Source organism: Porites lutea, chromosome 11 (assembly GCF_958299795.1).
Source record: "Porites lutea chromosome 11, jaPorLute2.1, whole genome shotgun sequence".
Classification (NCBI taxonomy): Eukaryota; Metazoa; Cnidaria; class Anthozoa; order Scleractinia; family Poritidae; genus Porites; species Porites lutea.
In genome coordinates this window covers 3,869,635-3,885,835 of record NC_133211.1, presented here as the reverse complement: position 1 = coordinate 3,885,835, position 16,201 = coordinate 3,869,635, and the positions used below count along the sequence as shown (strand labels likewise).

At 37.6% G+C, this 16,201-nt stretch overlaps 2 protein-coding genes across 3 annotated transcripts; one reads left to right on the top strand and one right to left on the bottom strand.

Moving 5' to 3' along the window:
- Positions 1-526: 526 nt before the first annotated feature.
- Positions 527-3,745, top strand: LOC140951769 (uncharacterized). Its single transcript, XM_073401105.1, has 2 exons — positions 527-1,739; positions 2,972-3,745. Exon 1 carries the CDS (start codon positions 566-568, stop codon positions 1,688-1,690), a length of 1,125 nt encoding a protein of 374 aa, XP_073257206.1. The 5' UTR covers positions 527-565; the 3' UTR covers positions 1,691-1,739; positions 2,972-3,745.
- LOC140951770 (lysophospholipase D GDPD1-like) lies at positions 3,737-12,893 on the bottom strand. Of its 2 annotated transcripts, XM_073401107.1 has the most exons (11): positions 12,677-12,893; positions 9,953-9,995; positions 9,781-9,841; positions 9,136-9,210; positions 8,619-8,664; positions 7,768-7,892; positions 7,242-7,331; positions 6,969-7,102; positions 6,537-6,587; positions 5,641-5,692; positions 3,737-4,847 (listed from the first exon to the last, which is right to left on the bottom strand). In XM_073401107.1, the coding sequence occupies exons 1-11, from the start codon at positions 12,810-12,812 to the stop codon at positions 4,656-4,658; spliced, it is 1,005 nt and encodes a 334-aa protein (XP_073257208.1). In that variant the 5' UTR covers positions 12,813-12,893; the 3' UTR covers positions 3,737-4,655. The 2 variants fall into 2 exon arrangements, with proteins under 2 accessions (XP_073257208.1, XP_073257209.1); XM_073401108.1 differs by lacking the exon at positions 9,136-9,210.
- Between the last annotated feature and the right edge of the window lie 3,308 nt (positions 12,894-16,201).

Genomic DNA, 16,201 nt, shown 5'->3' with positions numbered 1-16,201 from the left:
CGTTACACATTTGATAGTACGTAGACCCATCAATATATTGCTATGGCTCAAACGAAACTTGTTTCATTTTTAAGCTTCGAGATTCAAGTTTTATGCGACTCTCTTATGGTAATTTTTCAATCAGCCTCGTTCCTTGGCGTCTCAAGTGTTTGGAAAACGCGACTTCTTAGGTCTAGAGGGAAGCTACATGTATTGCAGGTTACTTATGCTGACATGTCTTAGCTTGCCCGAACTTGCCCATGACAAGATAGGTCACACGCGAAAGACAAAAATAGAATGGTTATGGTCCTGTTAGGGTGGGGTAGTTAGTAGACAAGTTTAGCGCATCAATGTTCAATATAGGATGAAGTAAACAGTTAAAATACCACTTCAGTTATAATGCCTTTTAGCATCTTGTCGCTAAACTATGGTTAATTTGAATGCTACCCCTCAGAAAATTTTCCTGATCGAAATTGAAAAATATCTACTTACCTCACCACGGTGAAGAGTTTTCCCGCGTAACAGTATAAATACCGGAAGTAAAAGTAACTTGTTCATTTCTGCAACGGACAACAATCGACAGCAAATGGCGACAAGACCGGCAGCAAACTCGAGTCGAAAAATTGTGATTTTTGCGAGTGAATTAGCCAGTGCGGTTGGACGACATAGATATCAGTCACAAGAAGAGACTTTCCGTAAAGTATGGCTTCGATCGCATCAGCAATCGTTTTGCTTTGCACATGCTTTGCAATTCAAAGATGATCTTCGTCATCTACTGACACAAAGCGAGGAATTGAAGACTCAATTTCCTTCGCTGGAAGGGGCTGAAGGGGAAGTCGAACTTGTCGATTTCGGTGCTATACTCAGGAAAATAATCTGTGATGTCTCCTTGAGAAAGGTTTACCACCAAATTCTCTCATTTCTGAAAGTAAACCTCTTTAAAAGCAGCAAAGAGGAACAATTATTGGTCAACGCAAATGTCGTGGAACAAATTTCGGAGGAAGTGAAAACACTGTGCAAACATGAAGAGAAACCGGTGGAATCCATCGTGAAAGAGATCTGTGTTAAGACAGGAGTTGAAAAGAAAGAAGTGGTCGAAGCAATGGAGTCCAAAATTACCAAAGATCGAGGAACGCACCTCGAAAAGAACGCTGTGTTAGATTTTGGAAAAGAGAAAGGACTTGAAATTGAACGTCCTCTTGTACCTGAGCTGTATTACAGGGATATGGAATATGATGGTATTACTTGGAGTGTATGCGGTAAAGTTGATGCAGAGACAGAGGATACCGTCATTGAAGTAAAGAACCGCAAGAGTCGTTTTATGTGTCCTGAGTATGATTATATTCAGCTTCAGAGCTACTTGTTTATCTGCAAGAAACCGAAAGGGGTTTTACTTGAGAGGCTGAGAGGGCAAAATAGAGAAACATGTTTTGATTTCGATGAGGAACTTTGGAAAGAACTTACAAGTGAGCTAGCTGAATTTGTTGGCGAACTATCAGAGGCGATGAATTTGAGTAAACAGGCTTTGTACGGGTATTCTTCTCCACGTAAGAGAGAACACGATAAGATGTCCCAGAGTGAACCAGTTGGTTTCCAAGCAACAGAAGAGGAGCCAGAGCCAGTGAAGAAGTTAACACTGGAGGAATCCAAAGACAGTTCAGTAATTACTGAGGTGGAAAACAAACAGCAGGCTGGCTCTAATGAACCTTAAAACTTGCCTATACAAATAAATTTACCTGGAGTTCATTACTTCAAGTTAGGTAAAATGTAGCCTGCATGGCAGGCGTTTGAAAGGGAAGGGAAAGGGGGTTTGGGCGCGAGGGAAACACGAGGGGCGCGCGAGGAGGAAGGGAGGGAGGGAAACGCCTGCCAGGAAACCATTGTTTTCGCCATCCCGCCTACTAATTATGTATGCAAAAATAACGCAACTGTGAATGACTAGCTGTCAAATAAGTCTGGCCGCGATGGGCTTATTTAAGTCGTATTTCGCGTACTGTTTTTCTTTTGTTTTCCTAAAACAAGAAATCTGAAGTGAAGGTACTATTAAAAAAAAGTACAAATGTGGTCGTCTTGGAAGGAAGAAAGTCGCAACCATGCGTGGCTTGTTATATAAAATCCAGCATAAATCTATTACGTTATTGCTGAATGTATCGTATTGGACTTCCCAAATTGCATGCAATGTTTGTTGGAGAAATTAATTACATTTGCTGACTCTCGAACTGGATCCAGCAGAGAATACAAAAGAACGCTGGTACCAGGGAAAGAAGAGCTGAGCTTCAAAGATCTACAATAAGGCTAATTCTGCAAACAATATTATTATTAAAATGAGTTCCTGGCGGCTTTATAACATCTATAACCAGCAAGAAGTCCTCAAACCAAAAATCGCTAAGGATTATAGATCGCTTCTTCTTCAACAATCTGGTCGTTGATAAAGCGTAGCCTGTGTGGTAGGCGTTTGAGGTCAAACAGCAGATAACAAGCACACAGGCAGCGTGATTTTTCCTTTCTCTCTTCTAGTGAGTAAAACAAGCCGTTGGGAGACAAGACTTCTCAAAACCAGTCAGCAAAACTCATCTAGCTGACAGGTCTTTTCCTTCATACAAGTCTTTTAACTACTTTCTTCAGTTCTCCTTTCAAGCTGAAATTGATGCCTTCAGTTTCTAATCGTTCTAAAGCGATGAATTCCATACAGAAAACTCATCACGCCTCACTAACAGCATATTTTTAAATGATTACTGAAAGACCGATTAAGTTACTCAGTAGCGGGATGTTGATTTCAGCCAATCAGATGAAGGTATTAAGGCTGTGAGTGACATGTTTTGAAGATGGACCAATTAGGATTTTAACATTCGCCTGGTGGATGTTAAAAACGAGAAAAACAATGGTCTCCTGGCAGGCGTTTCCCTCCCTCCCTCCTCGCGCGCCCCTCGCATTTCTCTCGCACCTAAAATGCCCTTTCCCTTCCCTTTCAAACGCCTGCCACGCAGGCTAGGTACAATGCAGATCTGAGAGGCTTGAAATGTTTGCAGATGGTGAAATCACCGCTTTCACTTCTTGTACTGGAAACAGGTGACATAAAACAAAAGACCTCTTTGTTTTCTGTTCAGGGCAAAATCTGTTTGGTATTGTTTCATGGTTGTTGTTGTTTTGTTTTATGTCATCAGTGTCCGGTACAACTCCTTTTGGAGACACTCAAAAGGCTTTCCACTGGAAAACCACTGTTAGATCAGTTTATCCAGATTGGTATCATGGAAGTGAAGGGTTGTTAGTGAAATTTCTTTAATTTATTTTATTTTCAAACTTATTGGTCAGCTGGCCAGTTCTGACTTTTGGAAAGCACCATTAAACTGTCCTGCATAAAGGGCTAGAATTGAAAGTTACAGCTGGGCATGCAATATGAGACGTAACAGGGCTGTGCGCTTGTACAACCCTCTGGCCCCTGGTGCCTTATTTTTGCTATTTTGGTGACTAGGAATTCTTAGTCTTTGCATAACAATCATATGCTGGGCATCCTGGATTTAACAGAGTTCCCTAACATTTTTACAGCTTCAGAGCATTAGGCTCTCTACAATTTTTCTTAGATCAAAGCTTTGCATAAGATGTGAGATGTAAGTTTGAAACAGGAGATGGAAGAAAAAGCAAAAAAAACTATGGAATTATTAATTTAATAACCAGCCTGCACTTCTGAGACTCATCTTCCATTTCTTTTTTAATTTGCTGCAGAGTTAATGAGAGACAAACAAAAATGCCGAACAGATTGTTATTAATTCTATTTATTTAAGTTCCACTGTATCAGAATTACAGCAGTTGTTATTTATACAATATATTATTACTAATGGCTTTGGAATTAATTGGTTATTTATTTTCGCTGACAATGTCTTATTTCGTGTCATTTACTTAAATAGAGAGTAACTAACAGTAGAAGAGAATCGAAAAATGTCATTTGTTATAATAAATAGGTATCAAATAATCAAATAAAAGAAGACGAAATACCAAAAATAATATGTATTGCTCTACCCAATAAGCCATGGATTGCCTGCAGCTACATATAATGTCCCGGCCTTCTTGAATTGCTCCCAAAATCTTTTGATTCCTAGCTTGTCAAATGTAAGTGCATGTTCACAAGTGTAGCTCAAAAGGTTGTGAACTTTAACATAGCATTAAGCCAAAGTTTGAGCCAAATTTTCTCAGAAAATTTTTAACTAGAGCGATAAGCTTTTAACTCAAAACTCCAGTTACATGAATGTAAGAATAATCTAAAAGAGTTGAAAAGATATAAATCTTGGACTCCTCTATTTAGACACCTGGCCACAAAACTTACACCCTATTTTAAACCAAATCACCCATGATACATCATCTTAGCAAGCCTGAAGAAGTTTACATGAACACCTGAGTAGCTTCAAATTACACTTCTCAGAACTTCAACAAGTGCAGCACACCCATTGATGTGACACACACCTATATAACTTATGCCCTTGTATGCGGTACCTATTGCTTTATGCTATTGAACTTAGTAATACAGTTATATTTTATGGATCCATGGTTTATGTAATATCTTGTATAATTTTAACGAGTTAAAGACACTACATAACAACAGTTACTAATGAAGTTACACACAGATGTTTTCCTTTGATAACTTCAACTATTGTTACTATACTTCTTGGGCTTTTTAAAACCTACTGTTTTTTAATCAATTCACTATGTTCATCTTTATCGTTTACAATATTAGGGGCATGCTGAGAGGCAGTGCTATTATTGGCAAGATAACGCTTTAGTCTTGAGGGATAGTCCGTCATAACTCCAGCCACCTTGAGCTTGTTGAAAGCCAAGTCAAACTCATGGTCGTCATTAAGAACCCAAAGGTAAGTCTGCAGATTTCAAAAAATAATCATGTATATCATAAGAAAATATCACAACCAAAGGGTGAATTTAGTAATCTGGAACCCAAGATCACTCAAACCGTGATTCTTTCATTGGGTGGATTCGTCTGTTCCTTTCATGTGCTATGATCCGAGTGATCTTGGATCACTGATCCTCACCCAAAAATTTTATGTTGTAGTGAACTGTAAATGACGTACAAGGTACTCTGTTGTCCCCATTTTCAATGTTGTTTTGTACATTCACCTTTAAAATTGATGAACTAGAGATTCAATCTCATTACTAAGTATCTGATTTTAATCATAATGATTAATTATTGTTAACAGTAATTTAATTAAGAACTGTAGTGAAAAATCTGGCAATGAATAATACAATGTTGGCAGAAAACACTGCCATTCTGAAGAGTGTAAACGGTGTCTTTTGACAACTCTATAACATTGAAAGACAACTGCAGTCCAAACATCAAAATTTTGGTTAAAGTACCGGTATGTATTAAAACAGGTAATACAAAAAAAATTTTCCCAGTGCGTGTTATTAGTCCACCACAGACATTTCTTACAAACCCCAGCCTACCAAATCTAACCAACTTGGACTGCACAGATGTAGATATTTTATCATACTGGACACTACAACGTGTTAATATCATTACTTATCACAAGGAATGTTTGTATACTGTCTTTATGAGAAATGCTAAGTAAATGAAAAGACGGTTTCAACAATGGTATATCTGGGGCGGGGGGGGGGGATGTCAAAAAAAGACTTATTTCAATGCTTTTAGCTTACTTGAATTCCTCTCTTGTCCAAATGTTTAAACAGTATAGGACTGACCATAAACCTAAAGTATAAAACAAAAATGATCATGTGCTACAAGTATCTCATGAGCTGTGCGCAATATTAATTTTCCAAAAACACTTCCTTACAAAGTACGACTGTAACACTCAACACTTTGTCATAACTTTTACACTACTGGCACCTTTTCATTTACTTTAAAACAAAACCAGATGCAACATGACAGTGGCCTGAAAAACTTTTCTGACTTCAACGAATACAGTTCTGTAATAAATTAGCTACTTTGTGGTCACATAACATCTAACAAAATGTTTCCTCCCAAAATTTTCTGAGCGAGCAATATTTCAGGAAACAGTACACTGTTACTTGCGAATGTTGAAGGCTCACTTGAATTCAGAGATTTGTACATGTACATTTTGTAGGATTTTTTTCCGCATGGGCTATATAACAATTATTAAACATTTACATTGTAATGAGTTGTCCCTGAGGTAACCAGTTAATTCTGTTCTCTTGAATCTCAATGGTTTCCTCGGAGCCACCTCAGAAAACATTGAGATTCTCAGGAAACAAAGTTATTTGTTTCCCTTAGGACTGGTCATTAAGTGACTATTTTCCCTGAGAATATTTTCCTCAGAGAGCAATCTACTCTCACAATTTGGGTGTTGATTCTGAGGATAACTGCTTCCAGAATTAATGAGAATTGACATCCTGCGTGTGGTTGTTCAGGATACGTTGGATAGAGCTATTCATTGGATAAATATCCAGGGTTCAAGTATAAGGGAAAATATTACATTATTTACTGGAAAGAGATTAATCCCATGGATATAGATGGTGTTATCCATCTTTTGAACAACTAGGGCCTTAAATATTCTACAAACTTTGCCACTTACCAATCAACTATATGACACAGGGCTTTCATGGTCCATGGAACTTCAAATCGCCTGGGAAGAAATCCAAGCAAATTACCACATGCAATACAGAACTCAAAACCTCTTTTACTCAGGGCAAAACACCAGCACATACAGTTTTATACAGTTTTAAATAATAGTAATGGGGTAATGCGGGACTTAGACTCCTCTCTGTTAAGCTGCTTAAGTACCAAGAGTGACCAACATAAATTTTCTTCTAACAATATCAGAATATCCATCAGAATATCATGAGAATTAATGAAATGATCACCAAAGGGAAAAAGCTTTGATCTTTTGTCATAATCTCTCAACTAATTCAAAGGGAAATGTGTGGAACTTAGTCTGGAGAATTTGTTTGTGAATATTGGGGCTCAAAGGGTTATTTGATGACTTAATCATTAACCAGGTTTTTACCTGATCATTGTGACTGGCAGCATAATTTCTAGGAAGGATTCCTTGAGGGGAATGAAAGGCAACAATCCAGAATAAAACAAAAAAATGAGCAGGGCTGCACGCTGCATTGAAAACATTACTGCAATCTCTGGATCCTACAAATACAAAAAATATGCAATATAAATATAAAAATTGACTCTGACTATAAAATAGAGTATAAAACTTCTCATGTTTCACTCTAAAAATTCTAAACTTTTACACAACACTGCAGTTTGAATGCATTTTAAACCTTACCTTCTTGTAGCATTTTTCAGTGACCTCCTTTGAAAAGTTTCCCCACACTGTTATTTTTTTCCTGTTGTACTTGCAGATTAACTCGTGAGTCTAAATTATGAAATATAGTGAAAGCATGTTACAGAAAATATGAAAATAAACACTTTAAGGTCCACTTAATTATAAAACCTGTTATAGAAAATGTCCAAGTTTTAAAAAGCCTGTTCCAAATTTTGTTACGCTGGGTGATATTATATTGGGTTTGTGAGCATGGATCCAGAAACTCATAAGAGGTTAAAATCAGTAATGAGCTTCTACTAGATTGTAATTTGACTAGTAAATGGTTCAAATACTCTGCCCAATGGTATTTTAAAAAACAGTCACCCCATGAGGTGACATGAATACCTAATAAACCTAATCTGTCTCCTTTTTTTGTTTAGATACATATATAATAATAGTGAAAATTTACAATGTAAATTATCTATACCCTACATACTACAGTAAAACAAAATATTAATATCATAATAATTCTTACATGCACGCTCACCTTATCTATAAGCTCATCAGAATTACTTTTGATATCTACATTAATTGGAATATCAGGAAAGGCTTTAAAAACACTTTCAAGTAAGGGAATTTTACGATCACCATTCTTTGCCATGCATGCCACACCTGGAGAAAAAAAATTTATATATTAATCAATAAGGACATGACTCTCAGAAAAAGGCAAACAAATATAGGATGCTACATGTTTCTTTGAGGAACTGTGCACTGCTACATGCATACAGCCCACAAGGTGGGCTCCTTATATGATACAATGTACTGGTATCTTCATTACTCTTGATTACTGGAGGACACTTGGTACTGACTATTATGTGTATCACAAAACATTCAAAAGTAGTATAGTATTGGACAGGTGTGTGGCAGTTTCACAGAGCTCCAATTCAGATAAATTTAAGGCACCAAATATGCATTCTTAGATTCATCCTACAAGGTAAGGAATTGGTATACCCACAGCTGTTGAAGGTATCAGGCACAATTTTACTGTACAATAAGAGATACATGTAAAACAGTGATCTCGACTACAATGAATGTTATTATTTTGTGCTGCAGGAAGCAATACTGTGTTCAAAGCTCCTAGTATTTCAAGAGGGCATATGCTAATATTAAATAATTATTACCCTTGTTATGAATAATCTTTTTTTACTACCTTAAGTAAAACTATATTCCATCCCCTCCCCCAGCCCCTTCTCAATTTAGTTACAAATGGAAATGGGTACTTTCTGTTATCCATCTCAAGGAAAAGGGCTATATTATTTTATTCCACAGAGACTTAGTATACAGTACAAAGCTAAAAGCCGTGTTTACACCAGTAGTACTACCAGTAATATTATATACCTGGTTGAAACTGTACTGTCAGTGTATTCATAAGAAGGGGTAAGTCCTAAGGGATAACAGAGTGTTATTCAATATTAGGTGTACATTGGCACTGGCTTCTTACATTAAACACATCGTTACATTGCAGATATTCAAGTACGCTGTATACATTTCAGCCCTGAACATGCAACCATCCTGGATGATCAAACAGTAGATATAGTACATTGATTCACAAGAATGTCTTTGCAGTCTCCACATTAGTTTCTTTTAGCTAAGAAGAATACAATTTACTGGAAAAAAAAAGTTCATCATTACAGTAGCAACGTGTAATAGCGCTGTGCACAGGTACTATTTAGAGACCCGAAACTCAGACAAACAAACTGAAATTAACATTAGTGAATTCCTCACTTTTGTATGACTTTTGTCATTGAAATGAGAAAAATGACACAACTCAGACAAAAATTGCAAATTAGTCACTCTGACATCATTTGTGTGCCACGCTATTAACAACCTAACCTTATTCATGAGATCATCTCACCTCATATTTCAAGTCACTGATAACTGAATCAGAGTGTGTCACTCGGGAGAGGTCATTATCATGACATACAACAACCTTATGCAAGAGAAAAACAGCCCATTCTTAGCACTTAGATGATTCTGTACTATATTATGGCGGATTTGTTTCTACATTGTGCTAATGATCCAATTACCTTAAAGTGTACTTGTACTTGTACTTGACTCCACACGTAAATGTGGAGGTAACATACATTGTGTACATGTACTGATTATGATCAAAGGTAATATTTCTGTAAGATGGGTGAATGGTTTTATTGTAGTAATAAAAATTTTTTATTATTATTAGTGTCCAAAAAAATATTGTATGTAATGCTCAAAATCAAAATAATCATTGTTACAATTAAGAAAAATTCATCATTAATTTTGTTCACTTTTCAACAAAAACACACTCACCACCACCAAGAGGGTACCCATTAGAAGGAAGGCACTAAATCATTAATTATATATTTTAAGGTAGCTTTATCAGAGCATGTGATCATTGTTCCATAACATTTGAAGTGCAAAGCAAGTAACTGTGCATACTTGCCAGGAAGCACAGAAGTTTTCCAAAAATCTTTTTTTCTTACTTCAAGGAACATGAAAGCTGTAATATCTTTGACCTCTTTACCTGTTTGTCAGCCGTCAAACGAACATCAAGTTCAAGCATCTCTGTTCCCATTTTTAGAGCACTTTATAAAGAAAAGTAATGTTCATAAGCGGCAAATTATGAAGTAAAAGTACAGTACCATAAAAGAAAAAACAAAAAAGATCTCAAACAAATAATACAAAATGATGCTTACTATTGGTAGGCTGTCATGGTATTTTCTAAATTTTCAGCTGCTCCTAGAATAAACAAGAAAAAATAAATCCATTGTCAGTACAAAAACTTTATAGTGACCGTAGTTAACAGGTGGTTCCTGTCTAGAGGTTAGGGAGTGATCTTTTCTCTCTTGATAAAAGAACTCACACATTAAATTTGCTATATCTTTAATGTAGATATTGCAGTTAATTTTTTATCCCAGTTCATTTTTCTTTTTGGTTTGTTTCAAATTCATTAGCATACATTACCATACCTCAAAACAATGGAAAAATAAAAATTAACTGGGATAAAAAATTAACTACAATATAGATCTGAGTTCCATGCCTTTGTTTTGACATCTCAGGTGACCCTAGCCTGAATTTCATCCGATTACTTCGAGTCGTTATTACTCCCTCAGTAACGTCTGAATCGACCGGCCGTTAATGCCGTCCAGTGACGTCACTACTCCTTGACCTTTGCTTTAATTCATGCAAAAAGCAAAACACGATTTTCAAGTGGCAAACCGAGAAATATCGTTTGGAAATGTCTGCAAGATACAGAACTACTTTATTTTTTTCGATTGTAGTTCATGTTTAACGTTCAAACTATCAACTGCATGCGGTACAACTCTAAACCGGTTGTACTAAATTCTATAATCAAACTCGGTCGCAATCACGCAATGAAATAAAAACACACACGGAACACTTAGTTCAAAAACAAAATGATTTGCTTTAATTGAAAAGAAGCTATTTGGTCCTTAACGAAGAAAAAAACAAGGAGAAAAGAAAGAAAAGCTAACAGAATCATCACACTTGACGGTAAAAATAGCAAGAAGGTCGAATTATAACATTGATCTCAGAAAACTTCGCGTAAACAAAATTACCGGCCGCCGAAACCACAAAGCGGCTCTGAATGAAAACTCACCCACCGACTCTCCGCGATGATTCTTCATTTGCAGTTCAATTTAACATTTCAGTTTCGAAGACAAGGGCAATTTTGCTGTTTAAGATAAAGATTAAGCTCATAGAAATGTTTGAACTAACCGAAAGAACTGAAAGAATGCCAGGGATGCGATCCGCTGAATATCAAATGACAATCCCGCTAAAATTTTTCATAATTATGCATAATTATGCGAATGTTTAGACAATCAACCAATCAAAATCACTACCCGGTTTTCGGGTAGTGAGTGACGTCACTGGACGGCATTAACGGCCGGTCGATTCAGACGTTGTTGAGAGGAGAAAACGACTTGAAGCAATCGGATGAATTTCAGGCTAAGGTGACCCCTGAGGAGCACAAAGAGAAAGCACTTTCTACAGGGTATGTAAAACCAGAATTGAAGGTTGAAGATGCCTCAAAATCATAGAAATCAGTTTAAAAAAATAAAGGAAACACATTCTCAAAGAGGAGCATCTACAAGCTTTTTTTTAAGGAAGAGTTAGGTATTTTTAACAATTATATTGAATGAGGCTGGGTATGATGTGAAGAATAGACCTTGTCACGGTTTTCAACACCATCTTGACGAGTAGGCAAACGCGTGAGAAATTACAGTGTTTGTATGAGAATCTAATTTCGAATAATTTCTGTAGAACAGCTGTTCTGAGAAAAATATGATTTGTAAACTAAAGCTTCAATCCTAAGGATTCTGCTGAAAAAATTTGAAAGCGTTACCTGCACTAGAAGACCTAGAACCACTTTTTAAATTTCCTATACATTTGTCTGTTGGAAAGTCTTGGAAAATTACAGACAAACATATGGAAAATCTAAAGCAAGCCTCTGGAGAAATTTAAGCACAGGTACGCCTCCAAAATTTTTTAGGACAATCCTTTGCTTTGCAGCTTTAGTTTACAATTGAAATTTTTTTCAGAACAGCCGTTTTAAGGAAATTATTCGACATTAGATTCTCATACAACCACTGTAATTTCTCACACGTTTGCCTACTCGTCAAGATGGCGTCGAAAACTGTGACAAGGTCTATTATGCAGATTGAAGAGGATGTTGTCAGCTGAGGTGGATAACCTTATCCTTGTATAACAAAATTTTCAAGAATTATCAAAACAGATGGATGAGAAGCAGCCCATTCTGTATTTGTAAAAATCCAACATGCAGTGTTTTTCAGTGTGGAAGCTGTTTGTTGATGGATAAGGAAATTTTTTTCCAACAAAATGCCATTGCATTGGAACATGGATTTTTTATTTATCAAGAACGACCATTTTTTCCCTTAGTTTTCATGTTTTCCCAGCAACAAATAATGCTCCCTTTTCATCAACCATAGCTCATATATTCCCTTCACAAACAGGTGGCCTACCCAAGCCCAAACAATAACAGTATTATTAATTAACTGTGACTAAAACTTCAGTTTTGGCTTACACCAAAGAGAAATTTAACACCTGAATGAAGGCTCTCGAGGCAAAAAATTCTTCATCGATTTGGTTCCAGCTCAACTTAATTGCTTTCATATACTTGTTAATTGTTTCAATCTGTGGCTCCAATGAATTTATATTAAGTTTAATTTATTGACCCCACGATTGATAAAGAGTAAGAAACCAGTGAAATTTAATTTAAGTTGCATTGCTGCAGATCAAACGCCTTTCGCCAACATACTTACGGTTTCTGTTGTCAAACTGCTCTTATCAAGTATTTTAGTCTTTGGATAATTTTGGAATTAAGCTTAAGAGTAACTAGCATTTCACACAATTTTCTATAAACGCTTAGGAACACTAACCTCCTCGATGACTGATGTGCCGACATCGAAACTTCGTGTTCTTCCTTTTGTGTAGAATCGTTGGAAAGTTCAGAAGAACAACAGAAGTAATGATGTAACTTCCAATGATTGGTAAGGCTATAGCCAAAGCCAACATTATGTTTTTTCGTCTTGTGAAAGCAGTGAAAGCTTTCTTCTTCTTTGCCGGTGTGAGCTTTTTCCGGTGAATGTCATCAGTGTTTCTGTCAACAACAAATGTCCGCTTGCTTGGTAACCACGTCATTGCAATCATCATGACGCAGCCCACCCAGGCCTTTCCGTTCTATACTTGAGACGTGTTAGCCTGGGCAACAAATCTGAAAATTCGCGCTGCACCCTCCCGTACTAAACGTCTGGAACAGGCTACCTAACAAAGGGAGTCGAAAAGGCAACGAACACCAGGAGAGGATGAAGGACCTCTTGTAATGCATTGCATGGTAAGTCAAGCACACTCCACCACTGCACTGACCGCGTGAAGACATCAGTTTGACGGTGACGCAGTTTTATAGTTAAAGCGTGTTAAAGGAAAGCTCTAACAATGGTCTTTCATTGGACCCTGGCTGGCTTGCATATCGGAAAATCTGCGATAAATATTCTTCTCTTCTGAACTTAATTTGAAAGGTTAATTGACCACTGAGGTGGAGATTCCAGGAAATTATTGATCAGCTGGTTTAATATCTCTTTAATGGTCCTTATCTGACTTATGAGAGTAATCTTCCCACACCTGATGATCTAGTTATCTTTGCAAACAACTTCGGCGAATTGTTTATTAGAAAAATTGACCTTATCAAGTAGTTCATTTGTAACATTATAAAATTAATCTTCCTATTGATGCTGTTCCGGTCGTGAAATTTGACAGTTTTTCGTCCCTATTCGGTTAAAGATAGCTAAAGACGTTTGTTCACGTATCTGTGTTTCGCCGAATGTTTCATGCTCCCTTGATCCTATCCCTACGGTGGCTGTTACATCATACCTTGATGTTCTCTTGTTATCCATTACCTAGTAAATTTGTTTCTTTCTACCGCTTACGTCTCAGTCGATTGGAAAACTGCATTGTCTACGTTTTTAAGACCTTTGCTAAAGAAATTAGGCCTTGAGTTATCTTATAAAAATTACTGCTCAGTAAGCAATTTGCCCGTTCATCTTCAAGATTGTTTCCACTGTGTGAATGCAATTCTCCTTTGCCTAAGTTTCAGTCGGGCTTCCGAAGATTTCATTCAGCTGAGATAGCCTTGCCTTAATATATTCTCATATCCATGGTTCGTCAAGAAATAATGCTCGTTCTGCTGTCGTTCTGGTATGACTGTATTTATTTGACCTAAGTGCCCCTTTCAACACCATAGATCACTGTTTTCTTCTTGACGCTCATTAAAGGCTCTCTTCTTATCTATCTGACCGAAAACAACGTGTTCTCGTCAACGACCGATCGTTCTTCTGATGATTTTTAATTAACCTGTGGTTTCCTCCAAGGTAGTTGCATGGGCCCGATTTTATTCATTCTATACAAGCTTATACAAATCTCGATTTTATCATGCGATCGCCAATGAACCATCTGCAATCTGCTCATTGGTATGCCGACGATACGCAAATCTATCTTTCATTAGTAGTCCTGAGAACGACTGAAATACCTCGCCTAGCTGCAGTTGAGGCCTATATTTCCGTTGTCTGTGCATGGCTGACTCAAAATCGCCTGCGAAAGGGCGGGCTCATTCACGTTATTGGCTATGTTTTTTAAAAAGCTAAAAAATTTTTGCGCATCGAATGGATTCCAAAAGTGATGGTCCAGTTTTGCTAGTAAAGGCTATATTTAGACACTGAAACTGTTTCCTGTCGTCTGTTGCAACGGATAGCAAGAATGGACATGGATTGAAACTTTGAAAAGTTTGGTCAACATTTTCAAGTTTTGTGCTATGCTGGCAAAAATCACCAAAAAAAATTAAGGGACGTAGGACACGTAGACCCCGCCGGTGGTGTGGCCAACTTTTCCTAGCCTTAAAAACAAACAAAAAAATAAATAAAAACGGCAAAACACTCCTCAATGATTCATTTAATTCTGCAGACTTGTTTCTTTAAAATCTATTTTTTCTAAACAACGGACTTTTTCTTTCTTACACCCAATTTCGGTTTCCAGAGAAAAAAACGAGTGATTTATGGGTGGACTGATATATTTAGAGAAAAGGCGGAAAAAAGCGCGTAGATGGCAGCAAGCAAGCTGGATGTATAGAGCGGTTTTCACTTGACTGTCGAAATTGGGATTGGTTTTGGTTTTGGTTTTGGTTTTACTACGACCTTTGGTTGGCTAGTGTATTTACTTTGGTTTTGGTTTTACGACAGTCAAGTGAAAACCGCTCTAAGGCATGAAAACGTTTTGGTGTGAGTTGGCGGGGGGAGGGGGGCGATGGTTGAGGGTTTAGAGAGATTTGGAAAATTGTGCGTACCTCTGGAAAATCCTGGCTATGCCCCTGGGCTTAAAACGGCCAAAAATTTAGTCGATAGCCGTAAAAATTGAAAACCTTTCATCGTTAGCCGCGGGGCCGACGTATATAGCGTAAAAAGAGTTAATCGTAAAAGAAACTGTTTCCTAGATTTGTTCATTTTAAGGAAGGTGATAAACTCAGTTATTACCCGTTACTTTTCTTATTTCGCGGCTACTTTGACTCCGTACGCACGTTAGGCTGAGCGCCTTTTCAGATCCCCGGGAGTCTTACCTGACCTCACTTGGCCTGCGTTTTGTAGACGAGTCGACATCTCTTTGTTTTTAGATCTCCAATGTCAGTATTAAAAGCTAGATAATGATAGTATTCTTTTCCAACGGGTACGGGTGAAGAAAGGCCAATCGAAAGATACAAGGCAAGACACAAAAGCCAACAGGAGCATCGGACTCTTTCAACATTTAAAAAAAGCGTTATTGACTTTCTCGGCCTTAACGAGACCCCCGGGCCGTACAAAATTTGCTAATGCCCCACCCCGGGACTAACAAGGTGGAAAAATGCTCCGCAGTTGCCCGGCGATGGATGGGTGCACCTGGAATTGACTAATGCGTAATATTTGCGATGTTCAGGTGGTCGTGTGCTCGAACGACGTGCAGAGATGTGAGTGTCACTGTTTGTAAAACACGTTGCCTCTAAACATTGTCAATCTATGACAATTCCCTGTTTTTGTCTAACCGCTACCGTAGAATCTTCCAGGCCTTCTCGGTCAAGCATTTCGGTGGCGCATCCCAGGACGCGCCCGGACCACGTGACCCGAAACGCATTGGCCGCGCGGAATAATGAGGCCTAGGGACAAGACAACGGCAGACAGCTACGACAGCTACAGTCTGCATGACAGTCGCTATCGTAAAATAAACCCACTGGACCCTGCAAAGACCCTGGAATTTTGTTATTTTTATTAATTATAACTGGATATCGCGACCCGGCCACGAGTTGGGCACTCGCGTGTCTGCTTTTGCTTTTTCACGAAGATTCTTTTTTAGATTAACTGTTGACCTTTCTATGCGTAAAATAA

What these genes read in the sequence shown, in the direction of transcription:
- LOC140951769 (XM_073401105.1), top strand. Translation starts at nt 566, where the DNA reads ATGGCGACAAGACCGGCAGCAAACTCGAGTCGAAAAATTGTGATTTTT.
- LOC140951770 (XM_073401107.1), bottom strand. Translation starts at nt 12,812, where the DNA reads ATGTTGGCTTTGGCTATAGCCTTACCAATCATTGGAAGTTACATCATT. An exon ending in TCAGTGACTTGAAATATGAG is followed by an intron (nt 8,665 to 9,135) that starts GTGAGATGATCT and finishes GTTATCCCTTAG; the next exon opens with GACTTACCCCTTCTTATGAA. An exon ending in CTGCCAGTCACAATGATCAG is followed by an intron (nt 6,588 to 6,968) that starts GTAAAAACCTGG and finishes ATTTCTTCCCAG; the next exon opens with GCGATTTGAAGTTCCATGGA.